The sequence below is a fragment of the Salvelinus fontinalis genome, unplaced genomic scaffold (genome assembly GCF_029448725.1).
Source record: "Salvelinus fontinalis isolate EN_2023a unplaced genomic scaffold, ASM2944872v1 scaffold_1518, whole genome shotgun sequence".
Classification (NCBI taxonomy): domain Eukaryota; kingdom Metazoa; phylum Chordata; class Actinopteri; order Salmoniformes; family Salmonidae; genus Salvelinus; species Salvelinus fontinalis.
The window spans coordinates 6642-30691 of NW_026601727.1; the positions used below are offsets into that span (position 1 = coordinate 6642).

Genomic DNA, 24050 nt, shown 5'->3' on the forward strand with positions numbered 1-24050 from the left:
TGCGTGTCTCCAGCCCGGTATCACCAATTCTGGCACCACGCACTAAGCCTTTTGTGCGTCTCCAGAGTCCTGTGCATCCTGTTGCTGCTCCCCGCATTAGCCCTGAGATGCGTGTCCCCAGTCCGGTACCACCAGTTCCGGCCCCACGCACTAGGCCTAATGTGCGTCCCCAGGGTCCAGTATGCCCTGTTCCTGCTCCCCGCACTAGCCCTGAGATGCGTGTCCCCAGCCCGGTGCCACCAGTCCCGGCACCACGCACCAGGCCTACAGTGCGCCTCAGTCGGCAGGAGTCTGCCGTCTGCACAGCGATGACTGAACTGCTCGTCTCCCCAGCGCCATCTGAGCCATCCAGACCCTCCCCTAGACTGTGTATGGTGCGCCCGGAGTTCGCGCCTCAAGGGGGGGGTTATGTCACGCCCTGGCCTTATTATTCTTTGTTTTCTTTATTATTTTAGGTCAGGGTGTGACATGGGGAATGTTTATGTTTTGTTGTTTTGGGTGTTTATTTGGTAAAGGGGTTAATGGGTGTAGTATATGGTTTTGTGTTGAGTGTAGATGTTTAGCATTGTCTATGGTGGTTAGTTATCTAGGAGAGTCTATGGTTACCTGAATGAGTTCCCAATTAGAGACAGCTGATTTCGGTTGTCTCTGATTGGGAGCCTTATTTAGGGTAGCCATAGGCTCTCATGGGTTGTGGGTAATTGTCTATGTAAAACGTTAGTAGCCTGTATGTTTGTGCACAACGTTTGTAGCTTCACGGTCGTTTTGTTGTTTTGTTATTTTGTATAGAGTTTTTGTGTCGTGTTCATCTTCGTACTGTAATAAAGAAGATGGCTTATTTTCCAAGTGCTGCGTTTTGGTCCATCAATCCGCCACACGATCGTGACAATGGGAGAACCTTCCAGAAGGACAACCATCTCTGCATCACTCCACCAAGCAGGACATTATGGTAGAGTTGCCAGACGGAAGCCACTCCTCAGTAAAAGGCACATGAAAGCCAGCTTGGAGTTTGCGAAAAGGCACCTAAAGGACTATCAGACCATGAGTAACAAAATTCTCTGGTCTGATGAATGCCACGGGTCACGTCTGGAGGAAACCTGGCACCATTCCTACGGTGAAGCATTGGGTTGGCAGCATCATGCTGTGGGGATGTTTTTCAGTAGCATGGACTGGGAGACTCGTCAGGATCGAGGGAAAGATGAACGGAGCAAAATACAGAGAGATAATTTTTGAAAACTTGCTCCAGAGCACTCAGGACCTCAAACTGGGGCAAAGGTTAACCTTCCAATAGGACAACGACCCTACGCACAAAGCCAAGACAATGCAGGAGTGGCCTTGGGAGACGTCTCTGAATGTCCTTGAGGGGCCCAGCCAGAGCCCGGATTTGAACCCGATTTAACATCTCTGGAGAGACCTGAAAATAGCTTTGTAGTGACACTCCCCATCCAACCTGACAGAGTTTGAGAGGATCTGCAGAGAAGAATGGGAGAAACATGAGGATCCTGCTGCTGGTGTCCTCAAGGGCATATTGATAGATTTTTCACCTAGTTGTCTTTGGGATTCAAACCAGAGATCTTTCGGTTACTGTCCCAACACTAGTAACCGCTAAGCTACCTGCAGCAGGAGCCCCATGATGACAGGAGAGCCACCTTTATTTTTCCCTCATTATGAACATTCATATTGGTCAACAGTCAACCTATTGTGTGTATTGAACATTCATATTGGACTGTAGCAGCTAGCTAACTGGCTACCGATCAACCTATTGTGTGTATTGAACATTCATATTGGACTGTAGCAGCTAGATATCTGGCTACTGATCAACCTATTGTGTGTATTGAATATTCATATTGGACTGTAGCAGCACAGCTAACTGGCTACTGATCAACCTATTGTGTGTATTGAATATTCATATTGGACTGTAGCAGCTAGCTAACTGGCTACTGATCAACCTAGTGTGTGTATTAAACATTCATATTGGACTGTAGCAGCTAGCTAACTGGCTACTGATCAACCTATTGTGAGTATTGAACATTCATATTGGACTGTAGCAGCTAGCTAACTGGCTACCGATCAACCTATTGTGTGTATTGAACATTCATATTGAACAGCTTTACCTGTATAGTAGCACCACCACCCATCAGCCCATTGTCTTCTTGATGTCAAAGCTGCAGTGTATTGTTGGTATAGTTTTTGATGAATAATAATTCAAATTGTGAAAATAGAAGTGTACAATTTATATATATATATATTTAATCAACTTTAAGATACTGTTTGCCTCTATGCAGATGTAGAAGCTGAATAGGAATATACATTATCAATAAATAGTTGATTGTTCTTTTTTCACATCATACTAAGAATACTGAGCCACAACCTGTAAATGTGACCATACTATTCCTTTAAAGCCCCTCTGTCAGATATAAATCATCAGAGTGGGAAACCAACTGACATGGAAACAATGGAGCAAATGGATCACTATCAGAGTGTATTATGACATCAGATAGAACTACTCAGACATTCCAAATATCACTTGATTATCAGAGGAGTGTATTATGACATCATAAAGAACTACTCAGACATTCTAAATATCACTTGATTATCAGAGGGGTGTATTATGACATCAGATAGAACTACTCAGACACTTCAAATCAGGCTTCATCCATATCATGAAGGTGGACATTGATCCAACCATTTCAAAAGTAATGACCGGGCTGACGGAAACAGGATATGCCTGTACACTTTTATTAATGCAGACAGACAATTTGTTAGTTTGTTTTACATGGTGGGGTCTTTTTGTGTCAGTAAAAATGTATGAGCAAGAAATGGCGGTGGAAACTAATTTATCCACAAATATTTATATACTAACCATCACATCTTATTTAACTTGGAGTCACGTGATGATATGTTGTGTGGTCCTCCCTCTACGACTTGGGAAACCATGCAGTTTATTAGGCTACAGACAAAATAAGTTATAAACTTCACAGGGTGGTGAAACTGCATGTGATGAGCTTGATGCTCCTTTCCAATACATTTTGATGGTCTTATTCTGGTGACATGATGATTGATGCTTGGCTGCCATTTGACAAATAAAATAATATCTCTCTCATCCATAATAATCTCATCATGTAGGTAGCCTACCATCACTGTATATGTGAGCTGCAGGCTACAGTGCACGGGTCAAGAGCAAGTTTTTAAAACCATCAGTGGAGTTGAAAATGTGATGGAAACCAATTTAACTTGTATTTTTCATTCGGTACATGGGAATTTAACAGCAAACGTTATTCTTCTTGTGCACTACGTCATAACGCAAAGCCTTTTATCCACAATAAGTCTGTTTGATGCAAACATTTCTGGTGGGAAAATGTGTATATTGTTTTATGCAGATTTGAGAATATTCACATGGAAATCTGGCGCAAATTGCATGGAAACTTAGCTACTAAGGTGGATATTGATCCAACACCTGCCACGTATTCAAACCAGCCCACTGGGCACAGACGTCAGTTCAACATCTAGTTTCTATTTACATTTCTTTGAGTCGTCAACTAAAGTGGATTCAACATGAAATCAACACAAAATGTCACCTGTCATTGGATTTAGGTTGCCAGTTCGGTGAAAAATAAAAAATACCTGATGTTCATGGCTTTTTACAAATCCAATCAGTTTTCCATATTAATCAAACATCATCACATGGATTTGTTTTGTTTAAATGACATGGAAACAAAGTTTATTCAACCAGTGGGAGGCTTGTAAATGACCCCAGGAAAGTAAAACAAAGAAGTCTTCATTGAGACAATGATAAACAGCAATCCGTGGGAGAGTTGTGGTGGATATTATAAAATAAGGATCTGCTGGAGTCCAAGTCAAACCAAGATTCTTTATTTCTGAGCTCAGAGAGAATAACAGTTACACAGCACAGTGTAGACAGTCTGAATTCCTGAAGCATTGGGTGATGAGCACATATCTTTATAGTTTCCTGTTCCTGGGCGGGACTTTATTCATACAAGGACACAGGTGCAGCTGGTTTGCAACACAGGATGATACTCCCAGGAACAGGAGATTATAATAGGACAGTTTCACAAGGTTAGTCTGTGGTGGTTAATTTCTGTATTACCAAATGAGGAGAGGCAAAGTTCACACACCAATCAGAGTTATACTTAAAAACTTCACACACCAATCAGAGTTATACTTAAACTACATCTTTAATAATAAGATCTTTGCAATGACTTTCAACAACTCACTATTTCTAATGAACCGTTGAGAGTGGCAACACAATGGCTACTGAGATCTTTTATAGCAAAGATCCACCCCCTATTCGACATAACAAATCACAGATATTAGGAACAGTTCACAAAGTGAGACTTTATAATGAGAAAGGAGTATCCCGTAGCCAGATAGCATTCGCTATAATTCATCATTCAGTTTGGTCCCTAAAACGAGGTTCTAATCTCGTTCCTGGTACTTCATTGCACAAAAACACCAACTCATCCAATGGCATAACTCAATTGTCAACTCTAGATACCCCCATCTCAAGTAAAACCCCTTCTTGACCCCACTCCTGGACAAGCTCACAGAGGGGAGTGAGCCTCTAGGTCATACACTATCCCAGGATAAGTGCAACATCAGAGAGGACATACAATGGTTCCAGACACTGCCATACACCTCCCCCCAATGCCAAAGGAGGGAGTGACTTGCGCACAGACATTGTGGAAACCAGTAATTGGTTCCCCATTAAACACACCATCCCATCACATAGTTTAACAGATACATTCACATATGAAGACAATGTTCCCTCCTGTCCTCTTCCCTTCCTGATATTCTGCATAGCACCAGGGACATGTGAAAGACAAGCCTGACCTCTCCCCTCTCTGGGCCCCAGGTGACTGAGCCCCAGCTGAGGGAAGAAGTGCAACTGCCAACACCAGAGTCCGAAGGGATACATTCTAATAACAAGTATATCACATCAGCATATTATGCAGATAAGACATCTTAATTATCTATGTTACCCAACTAATTCTGATTCATCCACCACAAGTCACATACTCAGATATGTGGACACATACAATTAACATTTTGCATTACAGAGTCTGTGAACATTTTCATTTCATTAAATCATCAGTGGGCCAACATTGCAAATGTAAACAACGGAACAAATGCATCACATCCAAATAACACTTGATTATCTGTAGTGCTGGAGGAATGACACACAGATAAACACACAGTGTCAGAGTTTAAAAAAGGACCATTTAAAACAGAAGGAATCTGACCTACTCTATATTCAAACTCCATATTCAATTCATGGTTTCAAGTCTGTCTTTCAAGTCTGTAATGAATGTTATTAATTAATGTAATGTAATTTTCAAGTCTGTTTCAATTCAAGTCTGTCTCTCCTCAACTCTTAGCCAAGAGAGACTGGCATTCATAGTATTTATATCAGTCTTCTGATTACAATTAAGAGCAAAACGTGCCGCTCTGTTCTGGGCCAGTTGCAGCTTTACTAGGTCTTTCCTTGCAGCGCTGGACCACACGACTGGACAATAATCAAGATTAGACAAAACTAGAGCCTGCAGAACTTGCTTTTTGGAGTGTGGTGTCAAAAAAGCAGACCATCTCTTTGAGGCTAGACCTCTCCCCATCTTTACAACCACTGAATCTATATGTTTTGACCATGACAGTTTACAATCTAAGGTAATGCCAAGTAATTTAGTCTCCTCAACTTGTTCAACAGCCACACAATTCATTACCAGATTCAGCGGAGGTCTATAACTTAAGGAATGATTTGTACCAAATACAATGCTCTTAGTTTTAGAGATGTTCAGGACCAGTTTATTACTGGCTACCCATTCCAAAACAGACTGCAACTCTTTGTTAAGGGTTTCAGTGACTTCATTAGCTGTGGTTGCTGATGTGTATATGGTTGAATCATCAGCATACATGGACACACATGCTTTGTTTAATGCCAGTGGCAGGCCATTGGTAAAAATAGAAAAGAGTAGAGGGCCTAGAGAGCTGCCCTGCGGTACTTTACATGTTTGACATTAAAGAAGCTTCCATTAAAAACCCTTTGAGTTATGTTAGATAGGTTGAAAAGCCATAGCATATACGTTTTTTCAACAACAGGTTTTGGTCAATAATATCAAAGGCTGCACTGAAATCTAACAGTACAGCTCCCACAATCTTCTTGTTATCAATTTCTCTCAACCAATCATCAGTCATTTGTGTCAGTCAGTACATGTTGAGTGTCCTTCTCTATAAGCATGCTGAAAGTTTGTTGTTAATTTGTTTACAGAGAAATAGCATTTTATTTGGTGAAACACATTTTTTTCCAACAGTTTGCTTAGAGCTGGCAGCAAGCTTATAGGTCTGCTGTTAGAACCAGTAAAGGCCGCTTTACCACTCCTGGGTAGTGGAATTACTTTGGCTTCCCTCCAGGCCTGAGGACAAAGACTTTCCTTCAGGCTCAGATTAAAAATATGACAGATAGGAGAGGCTATAGAGTCAGCTACTGTCCTCAGTAGATTTCCATCTGTTGTCAATGCCAGGTTTGTCATTATTGATCGATAACAATTTATCCACCTCTCCCACACTAACTTGACAAAATTCAATACTTGCAGTGCTTTTCTTTCATTTTGTTTTTTTCCCCAAGTTTTTTTCCTATCATTCTTTATATCATTTATCTTGGCTTCATAATAAAGTTTATTCTTTTTGTTGAGTTTGGTCACATAATTTCTCAATTTGCATTACAGATGTGCATCCAGACTTATTAGCCACTCCTTTTGCCCCATCTCTTTCAAACATACAGTTATTAAACTCCTCATCAATCCATGGAGCCTTAACAGTTCTAACAGTCAGTTTCTTAACAGGTTCATGTTTATCAATAATTGGAAGAAGCAATTTCATATGGTAAAAACAGGTAAACACATTATCAGTCAACAATATCAGTTAACGGGAGCACTGTGTATGTTCTCTGATGAATTTTAAGTCAATGAGATGTGAAATATCAATATACACGCTAAGAGAAGTAATTTCTCTCTCCTGTGTGGATTCTCTTATGACGTTTTAGTGACTATGATGAGTAATATGTTTTCCCGCAGTCTGAGCTTTTGTAAGCCTTCTCCTCTGTGTGCAGTCTCATGTGTTCTTTCAGGCTTCCTAAATGGGCAAAAGCTTTGCACCCTGGGAGGAATGGTAAGGCTTCTCCCCTTTGTGTATTATCTCATGTTGGTTCAGGGTGCTTTTCTGGTTAAAACTCCTTCCACAATGGGAGCAGTGTTAGGCTTCTCCCCTGTGTGTATTCTCTCATGTTTCTTCAGATCACCTGACCGGTTGAAACACTTTCCACACTGGGAGCAGTGGTAAGGCTTCTCCCCTGTGTGAATTTTCTCATGGGCTTTCAGGTGTCCTTTCTGGTTAAAACTCTTTCCACACTGCAAGCAGTGGTAAGGCTTCTCCCCTGTGTGTATTCTCTCGTGTTGTTTCAGCTCCCATAAGAGGTTACAACCCTTTCCACACTGGTAACAGTGGTAAAGCTTCTCCCCTGTGTGTAATCTCTCATGTTTTCTCAGATCGCCTGACCAGCTGAAACACTTTCCACACTGGGAGCAGTGGTAAGGCTTCTCCCCTGTGTGTATTCTCTCATGTTGTTTCACGGCCCCTAACTGGTTAAAACACTTGCCACAATGGGAGCACTGGTAAGTCTTCTCCCCTGTGTGTATTATCTCATGAACTTTCAGGTTCCTTAACTTGTTAAAACTCTTTCCACACTGGGAGCACTGGTAAGGCTTCTCCCCTGTGTGTATTCTCTCATGAGCTTTCATGTGTCCTTTCTGGTTAAAACTCTTTCCACAATGCGAGCAGTGGTAAGGCTTCTCCCCTGTGTGTATTCTCTCATGTTGTTTAAGCTCCCATAAGAGGTTACAACCCTTTCCACACTGGGAACAGTGGTATGGCTTCTCCCCTGTGTGTAATCGCTCATGTCGTTTCAGGGACCCTAACAGGTTAAAACTCTTTCCACACTGGAAGCAGTGGTAAGGCTTCTCCCCTGTGTGTATTCTCTCATGTTGGTTCAGGTTTCCTTTATGGCTAAAATTCTTTCCACACTCGGAACAGTGGTAGGGCTTCTCCCCTGTGTGTATTCTCTCATGTTGTTTCAGCTCCCATAAGTGGTTACAAGCCTTTCCACAGTGGGAGCACTGGTGTCGTCTTGCTGGTTTGGAAGTCCCTGGCTCTGGTTCCTCTGAGTCTGGTCTTTCTCCTGCCAAAGACAATGTGTTTTTTAAAATAGAGACCTGAATGAAACCTCCACATGATAAAACGGCCTTGCTACGAGGGTAAATCCTAATAAGATCCCTCAATAACCTAAGGCTAGTTTTAACAATCTTGGTGATTTTAAAACAAATGTTGTAGAGTATCCTGGTGATTACTGATAATGTTTACATTACTTATTCATTCTGTTTTACAAGTCAGAACACAAAAAACTAAACCGTTCTTAGACACTTAAGACACAGGCGTCGCTGGATTCCAATCGAGCAGGTGGTTCTAAATATATAACTTTCATAGCTGTATGATACAGAATGCGACCTACAGTCGTGGCCAAAAGTTTTGAGAATGACACAAATATTAGTTTCCATAAAGTTTGCTGATTCAGTGTCTTTAGATATTTTTGTCAGATGTTACTATGGAATGCTGAAGTATAATTACAAGCATTTCATAAGTGTCAAAGGCTTTTATTGGCAATGACATGAAGTTGATGCAAAGAGCCAATATTTGCAGTGTTGACCCTTCTTTTTCAAGACCTCTGCAATCCGCCCTGGCACTCTGTCAATTAACTTCTGGGCCACATCCTGACTGATGGCAGCCCATTCTTGCATAATCAATGCTAGGAGTTTGTCAGAATTTGTGGGGTTTTGTTTGTCCACCCGCCTCTTGAGGATTGACCACAAGTTCTCAATGAGATTAAGGTCTGGGGAGATTCCTGGCCATGGACCCAAAATATTGATGTTTTGTTCCCCGAGCCACTTATCACTTTTCCCTTATGGCAAGGTGCTTCATCATGCTGGAAAAGGCATTATTCGTCACCAAACTGTTCCTGGATGGTTGGGAGAAGTTGCTCTCAGAGGATGTATTGGTACCATTCTTTATTCATGGCTGTGTTCTTAGGCAACATTGTGAGTGAGCCCACACCCTTGGCTGAGAAGCAACCCCACACATGAATGGTCTCAGGATGCTTTACTGTTGGCATGACACAGGACTGATGGTAGCGCTCACCTTGTCTTCTCCGGACAAGCTTTTTTACGGATGCCCCAAACAATCGGAAAGGGGATTCATCAGAGAAAATGGCTTTTTTACGGATGCCCCAAACAATCGGAAAGGGGATTCATCAGAGAAAATGACTTTACCCCAGTCCTCAGCAGTCCAATCCCTGTACCTTTTGCAGAATATCAGTCTGTCCCTGATGTTTTTCCTGGAGAGAAAGGGCTTCTTTGCTGCCCTTCCTGACACCAGGCCATCCTCCAAAAGTCTTTGCCTCACTGTGCATGCAGATGCACTCACACCTGCCTGCTGCCATTCCTGAGCAAGCTCTGTACTGGTGGTGCCCCAATCCCGCAGCTGAATCAACTTTAAGAGACAGTCCTGGCTTTTGCTGGACTTTCTTGGGTGCCCTGAAGCCTTCTTCACAACAATTGCACCGCTCTCCTTGAAGTTCTTGATGATCCGATAAATGGTCGATTTAGGTGCAATCTTACTGGCAGCAATATCATTGCCTGTGAAGCCCTTTTTGTGCAAAGCAATGATGACAACTCGTGTTTCCTTGCAGGTAACCATGGGTGACAGAGGAAAAACAATGATTCCAAGCACCACCCTCCTTTTGAAGCTTACAGTTTTTGGGGGGATTCAGTTAATTTGCATGGCAAAGAGGGACTTGGCAATTCATTGCAATTCATCTGATTACTCTTCATAACATTCTGGAGTATATGCAAATTGCTATCATACAAACTGAGGCAGCAGACTTTGTGAAAATTCATATTTGTGTCATTCTCAAAACTTAAACATAAAATAAGTAAATAAGTAATTTTAAGTGGAAGTCCAAAACTTGTTTTACGTCGAAGACACAAAGCACATCAGTAAAATCTCCCCGTTGTGGAAAGGGTTCGACACCTGCTGTTTAAATGGACCAATTTCTTATTTAGACGTTCACAGATTTTCAACATTTTGACTATCGCTGATGTCATATTTTGGGTAAAGTAAAAAATAAAGTGAAATATTTGGGAAGATGTTCCTAAAACTGAGAGTAACTACAATAAACAAAAATATAAATGCAACATGTAAAGTGTTGGATGTTTCATGAGCTGAAAAAAAAGATTGCAGAATTTTTTACATCCCTGTTAGTGAACATTTATCCTTTGCCAAGATAATTCATCCACCTGACAGGTGTGGCATATCAAGCTGATTAAACAGCATGATCATTACACAGGTGCACCTTGTGCTGGGGAGAATAAAAGGCCACTCTAAAATGTGCAGTTTTGTCACACAACACAATGCCACAGATGTCTCAAGTTTTGAGGGAGCGAGCAATTGGCATGCTGACTGCAGGAATATCCACTGGAGCTGTTACCAGATAATTGAATGTTAAATTCTTTACCAGAAGCCGCCTCCAACGTTGTTTTAGAGAATGTGGCAGTACATCCAACTGGCCTCACAACCACAGACCACATATAACGACGCTAGCCAAGGACCTCCACATCGTCTGAGACCAGCCACCCGAGTTGTATTTCTCTTTGTAATGAAGCCCTTTTGTGGGGAAAAACTCATTCTGATTGGCTGGGCCTGGCTCCGCAATGGGTGGGCGTATGCCCTCCAGGGCCCACCAATGGCTACGCCCCTGCCCAGTCATGTAAAGTCCATGACTGACTCATATGAACTGTAAATCGTTGAAATTGTTGTTTATATTTTGGTTCAGTATACACACACAGTGCATTTGTTAAGTATTCAGACCCCTTCACCTTTTCCAAATTTTGTTTCATTTCAGCATTATTCTAAAATTGATTAAATTGTTTTTTCCCTCGTCAATCTAAACTCAGCAAAAAAAAGAAACGTCCTCTCACTGTCAACTGTGTTTATTTTCAGCAAACCTAACATGTGTAAATATTTGTTGGAACATAACAAGATTCAATAACAGACATAAACTGAACAAGTTCCACAGACATGTGACTAATTGAAATTGAATAATTTGTCCCTGAACAAAGGGGGGGTCAAAATCAAAAGCAGCAGTCAGTATCTGGTGTGGCCACCTGTTGCATTAAGTACTGCAGTGCATCTCCTCCTCATGGACTGCACCAGATTTGACAGTACTTGCTGTGAGATGTAATCCACTCTTCCACCAAGGTACCTGCAAGTTCCCAGACATTTCTGGGGGGAATGGCCCTAGCCCTCACCCTCCGATCCAACAGGTCATAGACGTGCTCAATGGGATTGAGATCCGGGCTCTTCGCTGGCCATGGCAGAACACTGACATTCCGGTCTTGCAGGAAATCACGCACAGAACAAGCAGTATGGCTGGTGGCATTGTCATGCTGGAGGGTCATGTCAGGATGAGCCTGCAGGAAGGGTACCACATGAGGGAGGAGGATTTCTTCCCTGTAACGCACAGCGTTGAGATTGCCTGCAATGACAACAAGCTCAGTCTGATGATGCTGTGACACACCGCCCCAGACCAGGACGGCCTCTCCACCTCCAAATCAATCCCTATCCAGACAAGCTTCGGTGTAATGCGCATTCCTTCGACAATAAACGCAAATCCGACCATCACCACTGACAACCGCGACTTGTCAGTGAAGACCACTTTTTGCCAGTCCTGCTCCAGTGACGGTGGGTTTGTGCCCAGAGGCGACGTTGTTGCCGGTGATGTCTGGTGAGGACCTGCCTTTCAACAGGCCTACAAGCCCTCAGTCCAGCCTTTCTCAGCCTATTGCGGACAGTCTGAGCACCGATGGAGGGATTGGTGTGTTCCTGGTGTAACTTGGGCAGTTGTTGTCGCCATCCTGTACCTGTCCCGCAGGTGTGATGTTTGGATGTACCAATCCAATGCAGGTGTTGTTACACGTGGTCTGCCACTGCGAGGACGATAGGCTGTCCGTCCTGTCTCCCTGTAGCGCTGTCTTAGGCGTCTCACAGTACGGACATTGCAATTTATTGCCCTGGCCACATCTGCAGTCCTCATGCCTCCTTGCAGCATGCCTAAGGCACGTTCACGGAGATGAGCAGGGACCCTGGGCATCTTTCTTTTGGTGTTTTCCAGAGTCAGTAGAAAGGCCTCTTTAGAGTCCTAAGTTTTCATAACTGTGACCTTAATTGCCTACCGTCTGTAAGCTGTTTGCGTCTTAACCTGTTGAGGATGGGGGCGCTGTTGTCACTATTTATGCTAATCGTGTAATTTTTGAAACGGCTTCCCACAAAATTCTTGATCGTACAATATGCATATTATTATTATTATTGGATAGAAAACAGTCTATAGTTTCTATAGGAGTTGAAATTTTGTCTCTAAGTGGAACAGAACCCATTCTACAGGAATTTCCCTGACATCAGATTTCAGTCAGATTTCAGAAATGTTGGCCCCTGATCTGGAGTCAGTTAAAAGGCCGCAGTTATTGCTATGAGTATACGGACACTGCTTACGTCTTCCCCTGGATGCCTTTACGTGATGACGATTTGAATGGGGTCGATTGCGCGTTCACAGGCACTACAAATTAAAAAACCCTGTAGCTAGGAACTCTTTTCTTGCTGCGTAATGCGCCTGGAGGACATCGACCCGCACTTGTTCCAAGCATTAGTGGAGGGAGTAATATTACTCTGGTCATGTTTCTACTCGTTATGGGAGTTAAAAACATCATAAGGTAGTTAATTTAAAGCGTTTTATAGCAATTTATATCCGTTTAGTGCGATTTTGGGACATTTATTTCTGAAACGCTGTGAATTACTGGGCACGCTTCCAGTTCATCCCGAACGCAGTTGGCATTTCCACATGGCAAGAGGACAGCTTTCCACCAAAAGACGATTAGACCCAAGAAAGGATCCTTTGCCCAAGATACTGATGGAAGAACAGCTCAAAGTAGGACATTTTTATTATGATAAATCGTGTTTCTGTCGAAAAATGTTAGTGGCTTAGGACGCCATGTTTTTTGACGTAGCTTCGCTTGGCGCAAACTGTATTGAAAAGTAAGGATAATTTAAAAAATGTAATTCCGCGATTGTATTAAGAATTAAATTGTCTATCAATCCCTGTCCACCCTATATTTTTTAGTCACGTTTATGAGTATTTATGTATAAGAGTAGATCACTGTCTAATATGGCGCACGGACATTTTCTCACCAGCTGGGCTACATTTCACATTGTCTAACCATGATTTTGGTGGCTAAATATAAACATTTTCGATCAAACTCTATATGGATTGTGTAATATGATGTTACAGGAGTGTCATCTGAAGAATTCTGAGAAGGTTAGTGAAAAAATTAATATATTTTGGCGATGTTTACGTTATCGCTCTCTTTGGCTAGAATCAATGCTCTGGTAACGTTTGCATATGTGGTATGCTAATATAACGATTTATTGTGTTTTCGCTGTAAGACACTTAGAAAATCTGAAATATTGTCTGTATTCACAGGATCTGTGTCTTTCGATTAGTGTATGCTGTGTATTTTTACGAAATGTTTGATGATTAGTAAGTAGGTAAACACGTTGCTCTATGTAGTTATTCTAGTCCATTTGTGACGGTGGGTGCAATTGTAACCTATGCCATCTACCTGAAATATGCACTTTTTTCTAACAAAACCTATCCCATACCATAAATATGTTATCAGACTGTCATCTGATGAGTTTTTTTCTTGGTTAGGGGCTATAAATATCTTAGTTTAGCCGAATTGGTGATAGCTACTGGTGTTGGTGGACAAATAAAAGATGGTGGATTATGCTAATGTGTTTTTAGGTAATAGATGTACATCTTTACATATTGTGTCTTCCCTGTAAAACATTTTAAAAATCGGACATGTTGGCTGGATTCACAAGATCTGTGTCTTTCATTAGCTGTATTGGACTTTAATGTGTGAAAGTTAAATATTTTAAAAATATATATTTTTTGAATTTCGCGGCACTGGTTTTTCAGTGGGGGTGGGGGGGGAGTGCCGCTAGCGGCACCCTCATCCTAGACAGGTTAACGACCGTTCCACAGGTGCATGTTCATTAATTGTTTATGGTTCATTGAACAAGCATGGGAAACAGTGTTTAAACCCTTTACAATAAAGATCTGTGACGCTATTTAGATTTTTTTTAAATAATCTTTGAAAGACAGGGTCCTGAAAAAGATAGGTCCATTTTTTTTGCTGGGTTTATTTTGTATATGTTTTATGTTGAAAAGTGTGTTTTTCTCAGACATAAATAAACAACTCCAGGTGAAAGAAAGGCCTTAGCTGTAATAAAATAACAAATTAACTGGCAAAGCAGCAGAGCGAGGCCCGCATTCAGCAACGTCATAAGTCACGTTTTGCAGCTGTTTCAGTACAGCACTACAGGGAGAGAGAAAACTCCACTGGACTAGTTTCAATGTATGGAATCACTTATTAGTTTCTGGATTTTGGGTAAACTTCTCCGTTAAAGCATCAGACTCCATAGTAATTCATCATTAGATGCTACAGTTCTCCTTTAACACTCTATAATGCTTCATCATTAGATGCTACAGTCCTCCTTTAAGACTCCATAATGTTTCATCATTAGATGCTACAGTCCTCCTTTAAGACTCCATCATGTTTCATCATTAGATGCTACAGTCCTCCTTCAAGACTCCATAATGTTTCATCATTAGATGCTACAGTCCTCCTTCAAGACTCCATAATGTTTCATCATTAGATGCCACAGTCCTCCTTTAAGACTCCATCATGTTTAGAATGTGTCTGGAAGCGCTACTCTATCTATTCTACTCTCATCCTTTCGGTTTTAATAATATTTAATAATAATAATAATGTTATACTAGGTAATAACTAACTTTAATAACTAGGGTTAATACCTGCCTGGCGCCCCAACAAAATCTTTATCTTTACCCCCCTCTAACAATACCGCTACAGAATTAGCATAGTAGGCCATGTAACTGAAGGTCATCTGAAATATTTAGGACTAAATAACTATTCCTTGCCACCCATTCTGAAACTCACTGCAGCTCTTTGTTAAGTGTTGCTGTCATTTCAGTTTCTGTAGTAGCTGACGTGTACAGTGTTGAGTCATCCGCATACATAGACACACTGGCTTTACTCAAATGTCGTTGGCATGTCGTTGGTAAAGATTGAAACAAGCAGGTGCCAAACAGCTGCCCTGGGGAATTCCTGATTCTACCTTGATTTTGTTGTACAGGCTTCCATTAAAGAACACTCTCTGTGTTCTGTTAGACAGGTAGCTCTGGGGCAGCAGGTAGCCTAGTGGTTAGAGCGTTAGGCCAGTAACCAAAAGGTTGCTGGATCGAATCCCCGAGCTGACATGGTAAAACTCCGTCGTTCTGTCCCTGAACAAGACAGTTAACCCACTGTTCCTAGGCCGTCATTGAAAATAAGAATTTGTTCTTAACCAACTTGCCTAGTTAAATAAAGGTTACATTTTTTTTAAAGCTCTTTATCCACAATATAGCAGGGGGTGTAAAGCCATATGTTTTTTTTCAGCAGCAGACTATGATCGATACTGTCAAAAGTCGCAATGAAGTCTAACAAAACAGCCCAAACAATATTTCTATCGTCATCAACTTCTCTCAGCCAATCAGTCATTTGTAAGTGCTATGCTTATTGAATGTCCTTCCCTATAAGCTGAAAGTCTCAATTTGTTTACTGTAAAATAGCATTGTATCTGGCCAAACTATTTTTTCCAAAAAATGTAAGGGTTGGTAATACGCTGATTGGTCGGCTATTTAAGCCAGTAAAGGGAGCTTTACTATTCTTGGTTAGTGGAATGACTTTAGCTTCCCCCCAGGCCTGAGGGCACACACTTTCTAGTAGGCTTACATTAAAGACAAGGCAAATAGGAGTGGCAATATCGGCCGCTATTATCCTCAATTATTTTCCATCCACGTTGTCAGACACCAGTGACATGTCATTGTTGATTTTTTTGCCCAAAATTTAATTGAAGATGCTCCATTTTTTTACTGCCATTCTTCATGTCATTTATCTGTTTCATAGTGTAGTTTCTTCTTATTTTTATTTAGTCACATGATTTCTCAATTTGCAATACGTTTGCCAATCAGTTATACAGCCAGACCTATTTGCCATCTCTTTAGCCTCTTCATCATACCATTTTTTAATTCCTCATCAATCCACGTGGATTTAACAGTGTTTACAGTAATATTCTTAATGGGTGCATGCTTATTAGTAACTGGGATAAGCAATTTCAAATGTGTCAAGGGCAGCGTCTGGTTGCTCATCATTACACACCACGGACCAAAAAATATTATTTACATCAACAACATAGGAATCACCACAAAACTTACTGTATGAACTCTCGCTCTGAAAAAGAGCGTCTGCTAAATGACTTAAATGTAATGTAAATGTACACAATATTAGGCCCAGCCTTTGGAACTGAGGTTTTCCTAGACATGGATACTATATTGTGATCACTACATCTGATGGATCTGGAAACTGCTTTCAAACACATTTCTGCAGCATTAGTAAAGATATGATCAAAATATGTTGATGATTTAATTTCTGTACTGTTTGTAACTACCCTGGTAGGTTGACTGATAACCTGAACAAGGTTGACGGCACTGGTTACAGTTTGAAGCTTTCTCTTGAGTGGGCAGCCTGATCACAGATTTCCTCCAGTATTAGTTAATTCATTAACAGTGTCTGGAGTTTAGTTTGCCTGTTCAAAAGTCTTGTAAAGATAGGGGGGTTGACTGGGACAGGCAATGTAACATCCATGTTTTAAGGAAACGTTTTTGTAAAACAAGCATCTTACATTGGATCATCTTTTAACTTTCTCTCTAAAGCTAACGTTCATCAAGGTATTATATGGTCTATTGGTTTCTCCCTTTTCATTGGCAGAATCCTTTTTCAGTGTTATGATATTCATAACATCCATATCCACCAGTCTATCTTCCTGTCAACTAACATAACTCTGCTGGTTGTCCTGGTAACAGATACCAGTGGGCAGATCTATTGTATTTGTTCAAACTAAACTACAGCACTTACTTTGATGTGTCAAATCTGATCCTTTCTTCTCTTCTCCTCCTCTCACAGTTCCACTCAGCCCCGTTGTTTTCCTGCAGTCCACCAGCAGCACATACAACCTCTTCATACCCAGCAGTACTGCGCTACCGGGAGAGGCACGACACGGGGACTCCGGGAGGGAGGAAGGGCTAGCGTTGTCCTGGTAACCATAAAGAGGGGACACAGACACATATCATTATGGATGCTGATGTCACTGTTGTCATAAAGTGCTTTACAGAAACCCAGCCCAGACCCAGATAGAGCAAGCTGTATGCTAGACCAGACCAAGCTGTACCATCTGGTGTTCTGATCTGGAGAGACTCTTCTCTGCCTCCTCAGCATCAGGATGTTGTTGAGGCTCCCCAGAGGATTGACAATAGTCATGTCTCTCTCCTGTGTGAATGAGAACATCAAACAGATTGTAAACTTATGACCATCTATTACAATCATAGAGTCTTACAAGAGGCATGAATATGCCTAAAAAGGGCCTAAAATGGGCACTTTCATCATGATTTTGTCGAATATTGTTTGTGTTGTAAATGTAAAAGGGTCGTTCCACTAAATGGGTGCCTTTTACGTCCCTTTGACATTTAAGTAGGAAATTATGCATCAATATTGCATTTTTAAAGCCTGTTATATTAGATGAGGTGCACTGTAATGTAGACCACCTGGAGAATTCAATATATCTAATTTAAAAGTCCCAAAAATATATGTATCAATGGCAGATTGACCCTGAAACAATTCCTACAGTAGTGAACAACATATTAAAGTGCAAAACCTCAGTAGAATGCCCCTTAAAAACCACACATTAGTTCAACAACTGCACAGTTTGTGCCCCTGTTTTTAAGACAGTACTCACTGGTGGTAATCGGATCTTCAGTCGCCTCCTTTTTCACTCCCAAAACGTCTTCCTCCTCTTTTATTGAGATAGCCTCCTCTTCCTCTTTTACTCTAAAAGGTTCTTCCTCTTCTTTCACTACATTATCTTCTTTCAATGTTATGGCATCTTCCTCCTTTTTGATTCCGAAAGCTTCTACCTCTTTTTCCACTCTGACAACCTCTTTCCCATCTTCCTCTTTCACTGTAATATCATCCTCTTCTTCTTTCAATGTGATCGCCTCCTCTTCCTCCTTTTTCATCCTGAAAGCTTCTTCCTCTCCTTTCATCAGAGCTTCTTTCTCCGTCTAGTTTAGTAAGCTCATGCCAGGTCGCAGTTGTAAATGAGAACTTGTTCTCAACTACTCTACTTGGTTAAATAAAGGTGAAATAAATAAAAAATAAAAATGCTCAGGGAGATTAGCCTAGCGCAGTACCAATGTAACACATTTGCTAATGTAATAAGCAAATTGAGTTTAAATGAACAAGTAGATACGTAAACAGAATGATGTTCTAAAACACTAAGATTAATATACACAAGATTGGTCTAAAGATCTTAAATGTTTCGGTTTTATGTTCGCTAGCAAACCACCGCGGTTGGTGAATCAGAAGCCTTTTGTCGCTGTTGAAGAATCCTCCTGTCCCGTCCACTAGATTATACGTCACACAAGAACCATCAACTGAAAGACTCATATCGCCGTCTGCTGCCTGGAGTGGGTAACGCAGACTGGGAAAAATCCCCATTACAATGTTTATTCTGGCAAACAATGTCATAAGAAGTAATTTAAAAACAACCAGATGTTATGTTTTCTCCTCCTTCTTACTGACAATACTTTCCTCCAGGGCTGGTCTGCCCAATAGGCAGGATTAGGTGACAGATTGAAGAGGGTGGCATATTCCGAGCTAAATTGACAAAGGCTCATCTGGTGGTATAATTTGTATTCATTTTTGCCATAGTTATTCTGACCCTACTGCCTGCAAGTTGTCGTTATCTACACCCAAAAAATGAAAATATCTTCTCAGATATCTCAAATATTTTTCTCAGACTTCAAAAGTGGTCTCCTGATGTGGTTTAATTATTGTTGTGGACTTAGAACATCCAATGTTGTTGTTTTTCTATTAACAGTGTGATTTTGGAAGAGAAAACCAGAAAAACAGCGACAATCAGAAACCTTGAAAAACTAAACGTAGAATATAAATTAAAGATTAGGTCCCTGAATGGTCAAAAACCTCTTCAAATAGAAGTATGTTTGTAGCACAAAATATCTTACAGGTAGGCCATCTCTCTCTCTCTCTCATCATGTCACAAGCTGAGAGGCTCCCAGGGGCAGGGCAATAAAAGGCAGAGGCTCACTCAACTGCCCCTCCCCTCTCCAACAGCCATCAACCCAGAACATCCTGAAGACAGAACATCTAAAAGATCATCTGGGAATCCTTTCTTCCCCATGGAGCTTTTCAAAAGTGAGGTGAATATTCAATGTGATGTTTGTACAGTGGATTCGGAAAGTATTCAGACACCATTACTTTTTCCACATTTTGTTACATTACAGCTTATTCTAAAATGTATTACTTAAAATGTTTCCTCATCAATCGACACACAATACCCAATAATAATTTAATTTACCACAGGTGGACTCCAATCAAGCTGTAGAAATATCTCAAGGATGATCAATGGAAACATGCATCTGAGCTCAATTCCGAGTATCAGAGCAAAGGGTCTGAAAACTTATGTAAATAATATGTATGTTTTTTGTTTTTAATAAATTTGCTAAAATGTCTAAAAGTCTTTTATCGCTTTATCATTATGGGGTATTGTGTGTAGATTTCTGAGGAAATAGTTTTATTTAATCCATTTTAGAATAAGACTGTATCATAACAAAATGTGGACAACGTCAAGGGGTCTGAATACTTTCCAAAGGCACTGGAAGTGGTTGAGGAGAGAGCATCATTGATATATTCTAATTAAAATCATTGACCCATAAGAGAACACCTGACCAAAGCAAGGCGTGACCCATATAGAATTAAAACAACATTATTCTTAATGAGAAATATAATATAATAAACAAATGTTTGCATAATCAAAGACATGAAAACATTGTATTTAGCAAGACTTTCATATGGCCAGGAAGGTCATTGAGAATAACAATAGACAATAGTTATTGTTGCTAGTTTAGGGATGAAGATAGTGAAGGTTCATGAATGTTACAGATGTGGTGTTCACAGTGTGGATGTTGACAGAGGGGGATTAGAACCCCAAAGTAATAGTGGTACAACAGATCATAAAGGTCATTTATCATTCTGGTTTAGGGGGGTAATACCTTTTTGGAAACCACTATTTACACTATGTACAGACATAGAAAACCATCACATCAAGGAGGTGTGACAGTGATGAATGACTATTCAATGTACAACAGTAGTCTTCTGTAACAAGCAATACCTGCTAAATATGTTTACATACATCCATGACTGAATGGTTTCATGAACTCCTTTAAAGGTTTTGTAAGTAAGTTGTAACCGGTCCTCAATCAGCAGTCTGAATTAACCTAAAGGCACCAAAACAAACGTTTAGAGAAGTTTGGAGATTATTCCACAAGTAAGGTGCTAAGAGCTGATTTACCTAACTCTGTACAGACCAAAGGAATTCCCAGAGCTAGCCATCCCTGAGACTGTGTCTGATAACACCAACTCTTACCTCTAATGGTTATTGTAGATGTTAGCTACAGAGGGAGTTACTGTCAAAGAGATTTATAAATGCAAAGAGAGCAATGAATGGACCTACGTGACCACAAAGAGGGTCAGCCTACTTCCTGATGGAGAATGCAGGGATGTGTACTGAACCTGTACCCAGAATAAAACAAAGTGCATTATGGTCAAATGCATCTAATGGCTTTTAATGAAGTGGCAGCTGTATTCATATAGATGATGTCACCATAGTCTAGGACCAGTAAGAACATCGATTGAATGATCTGCTTTGTACTATTAAGCAAGAGGCCTGACCTATTTCTATAGAAGACCCTTTTTAAACTCAGCATCTTAATGAACTAACTCATCAATATGTTTTTTAAAAGACAGCTTAACGTCTAGACAGAAACCCAGCCTAAAACCCCAACTCAGCATCTTAATTAACTAACTCATCAATATGTTTTTTTAAAGACAGCTTCATGTCTATACAGAAACCCAGCCTAAAACCCCAACTCAGCATCTTAATGAACTAACTCATAAATATGTTTTTTTTAAAGACAGCTTAACATCAGATACACCATACAATTTACATACACTTAAATCATTAATTATTTTTGTGCAATCTATAAAACAACATATACTTAGTTTTTTTGTGTTGTCATTACGGGTCTCGTCCCGTGTATTGTCATTTTGGGTCTCGTCCCAAGTATTGTCATTAAGGGTCTCGTCCCGTGTATTGTCAGTACGGGTCTCGTCCCGTGTATTGTCTTTACGGGTCTCGTCCCGTGTATTGACGTTACGGGTCTGGTCCCGTGTATTGTTGTTACGGGTCTCGTCCCGTGTATTGTCGTTACGGGTCTCGTCGTGTATTGTCATTACGGGTCTCATCCCGTGTATTGTCGTAACGGGTCTCGTCCCGTGTATTGTCATTACGGGTCTCGTCCCGTGTATTGTCATTACGGGTCTCGTCCCGTGTATTGTCATTACGGGTCTCGTCCCGTGTATTGTTGTTATGTTAACACTGCCAAGTGGCTGGGATGTCCTACACTGAGTCCACAGTCCTCTGCACCATAAACACCATCTGTTGTCTGCACACCTCTGACCAGATCAAATCAAATTAAATGTTATTGGTCTCATATACATATTTCTCTGATATCGCAGGTGTAGTGAAACAGTGCAGTAATATCTAACAAAACAATACATGCAAATCCCCACAATGTATTTTAAGGATTTAGAAATATAGAAATAGTAGAACGATTAATGTCAAGAGTCTGGAATATAAATATATACCGTTTGTTTACAATGTATATTTATTGCATTTGTTTTGTTTTGCCTTCACCTCCCTTATCTCACCTCACTTGCTCACATTGTATATAGACTTATTTTTCTACTGTATTATTGACTGTATGTTTGTTTTACTCCATGTGTAACTCTGTGTGGTTGTATGTGTCAGACTGTTTCCATCACATCTGTCGTGAGAAGTTTTATACGTTATGACTTTATTCACATAAAAACTTTGAATGGAAACGTGTTTAATCAAGCTATATACAGCCTAATTATTTTCCTAATTTTCAGCCTCGAGTCTTCTTGGGTATGACGCTACAAGCTTGGCACACCTGTATTTGGGGAGTTTCTCTCATTCTCTGCAGATCCTCTCAAGCTCTGTCAGGTTGGATTGGGAACATTGCTGCACACCTATTTTCAGGTCTCTCCAGAGATGTTCGATCAGGTTCAAGTCCGGGCTTTGTCTGGGCCACTCAAGGACATTCCTAGACTTGTCCCGAAGCCACTTCAGCTTTGTCTTGGCTGTGTGCTTAGGGTTGTTGTCCTGTTGGAAGGTGAACCTTGGCCCGATTGGCCTGATTGGTGGAGTGCTGCAGAGATGGTTGTCCTTCTGGAAGGTTTTCCCATCTCCACAGAGGAACTCTGGTGCTCTGTCAGTGACCATCGGGTTCTTAGTCACCTCCCTGACCAAGGCCCTTCTCCTCCGAAGAGTCTTGGTGGGTTTTGGTGGTTCCAAACTACTTCCTTTTAAGAATGATCGAGGCCCTTGTGTTTTTTGGGACCTGCAATGCTGCAGAAATGCTTTGGTCCACTTCCCCAGATCCGTGACACAATCCTGTCTCGAAAGGAATATATCACATCAAATATAGGTTACTTAAAGTTCATGAGAGAACACACATTCTTCTCCCAGTGTGTAAAGGAATATATCACATCAAATATAGGCTACTTAAACTTCATGACAGACCACACATTCCTCCGATTGTTGTTGAAAAACATTTCTTAAACGGAACAAAATGGAGATAAACATACCTGAATTTGTCCAATAGAAACTCTCGTTTGCAACTGTTGGACTGATGATTACACCGTAGATCAGCTAGATGCAGGCAAGAGTGTGCAAGGCGGTATTGAATGTGTCACTGTCTGTCACCTCAAATTTGCTCTCGACCAGTCTGCACCTACATTGTAAACTTTAATTCATAGATGGGGTTGTAGCAACCTCAGGATGGGTATAGGGGGAATGTTAGTATCATGTAGAAGCCTAAACCTATCGCTGTTACATTGAACAGGGTGAGTGAAATATGAATGACACTCTTCTAATATGGTGTAATAGAATTAAGGCCATGCTCATGAAAAAACAAATCATCCTGCCTCATTTTAAATGGCACTGACCGCCACTGTTAGGGTGGTGGACCATTCTTGGTAAGCATGGGAAACTGTTGAGGTGAAAACCCCCAGCAACTTTGCAGTTCTTGACACAAACCGGTGCACCTGGCACCTACTACCATCCCCTGTTCAAAGACACTTAAATATTCTGTCTTGCCAATTCACCCACTGAATGGCACACATACACAATCCATGTCTCATTTGTCTCAAGGCTTAAAAATCCTTATTTAACCTGTCTCCCCCCTTCATCTACACTGATTGAAGTGGATTTAACTTGGGATCATAGCTTTCACCTGGATTCACCTGATCAGTCTAAGTCATGGAAGGAGCAGGTGTTCTTAATGTTTTGTAGACTCAGTGTAAAGCACTACAGATAATCAAGTGCTATTTGAATGTGATGCATTTGCTCTATTGTTTACAGCGGGGTTGGGAAATTCCAGTCCTCGAGGGCCTGATTAGTGTCACAGTTTTGCCCCAGCCCCAGCTAACACACCTGACTCCAATAATCAACAATTCATGATCTTCAGTTTAGAATGCAATTTGATTAATCAGCTGTGTTTGCTAGGGAGGGAGAAAAAGTGTGACACCAATCAGGCC

At 41.0% G+C, this 24050-nt stretch overlaps 1 protein-coding gene across 1 annotated transcript; it reads right to left on the reverse strand.

Annotated features, from left to right (window-relative positions):
* Positions 1–3857: 3857 nt before the first annotated feature.
* On the reverse strand, positions 3858–18733 carry LOC129849537 (zinc finger protein ZFP2-like). The gene is made up of 4 exons (XM_055916350.1): positions 18088–18733; positions 17524–17621; positions 17211–17388; positions 3858–8248 (listed from the first exon to the last, which is right to left on the reverse strand). The coding sequence occupies exons 1-4, from the start codon at positions 18392–18394 to the stop codon at positions 7221–7223; spliced, it is 1611 nt and encodes a 536-aa protein (XP_055772325.1). The 5' UTR covers positions 18395–18733; the 3' UTR covers positions 3858–7220.
* Positions 18734–24050: the final 5317 nt, after the last annotated feature.

Bases quoted from the DNA above. Each gene is read 5' to 3' on its own strand.
- LOC129849537 (XM_055916350.1), bottom strand. From the start codon at position 18,394: ATGAAAGGAGAGGAAGAAGCTTTCAGGATGAAAAAGGAGGAAGAGGAG. The intron at 17,622-18,087 runs GTGAGTACTGTC...TCATTCACACAG, and splicing joins TGAAGATCCGATTACCACCA to GAGAGAGACATGACTATTGT. The intron at 8,249-17,210 runs GTAAGTGCTGTA...TGTCTTTGGCAG, and splicing joins ATCAGATTTGACACATCAAA to GAGAAAGACCAGACTCAGAG.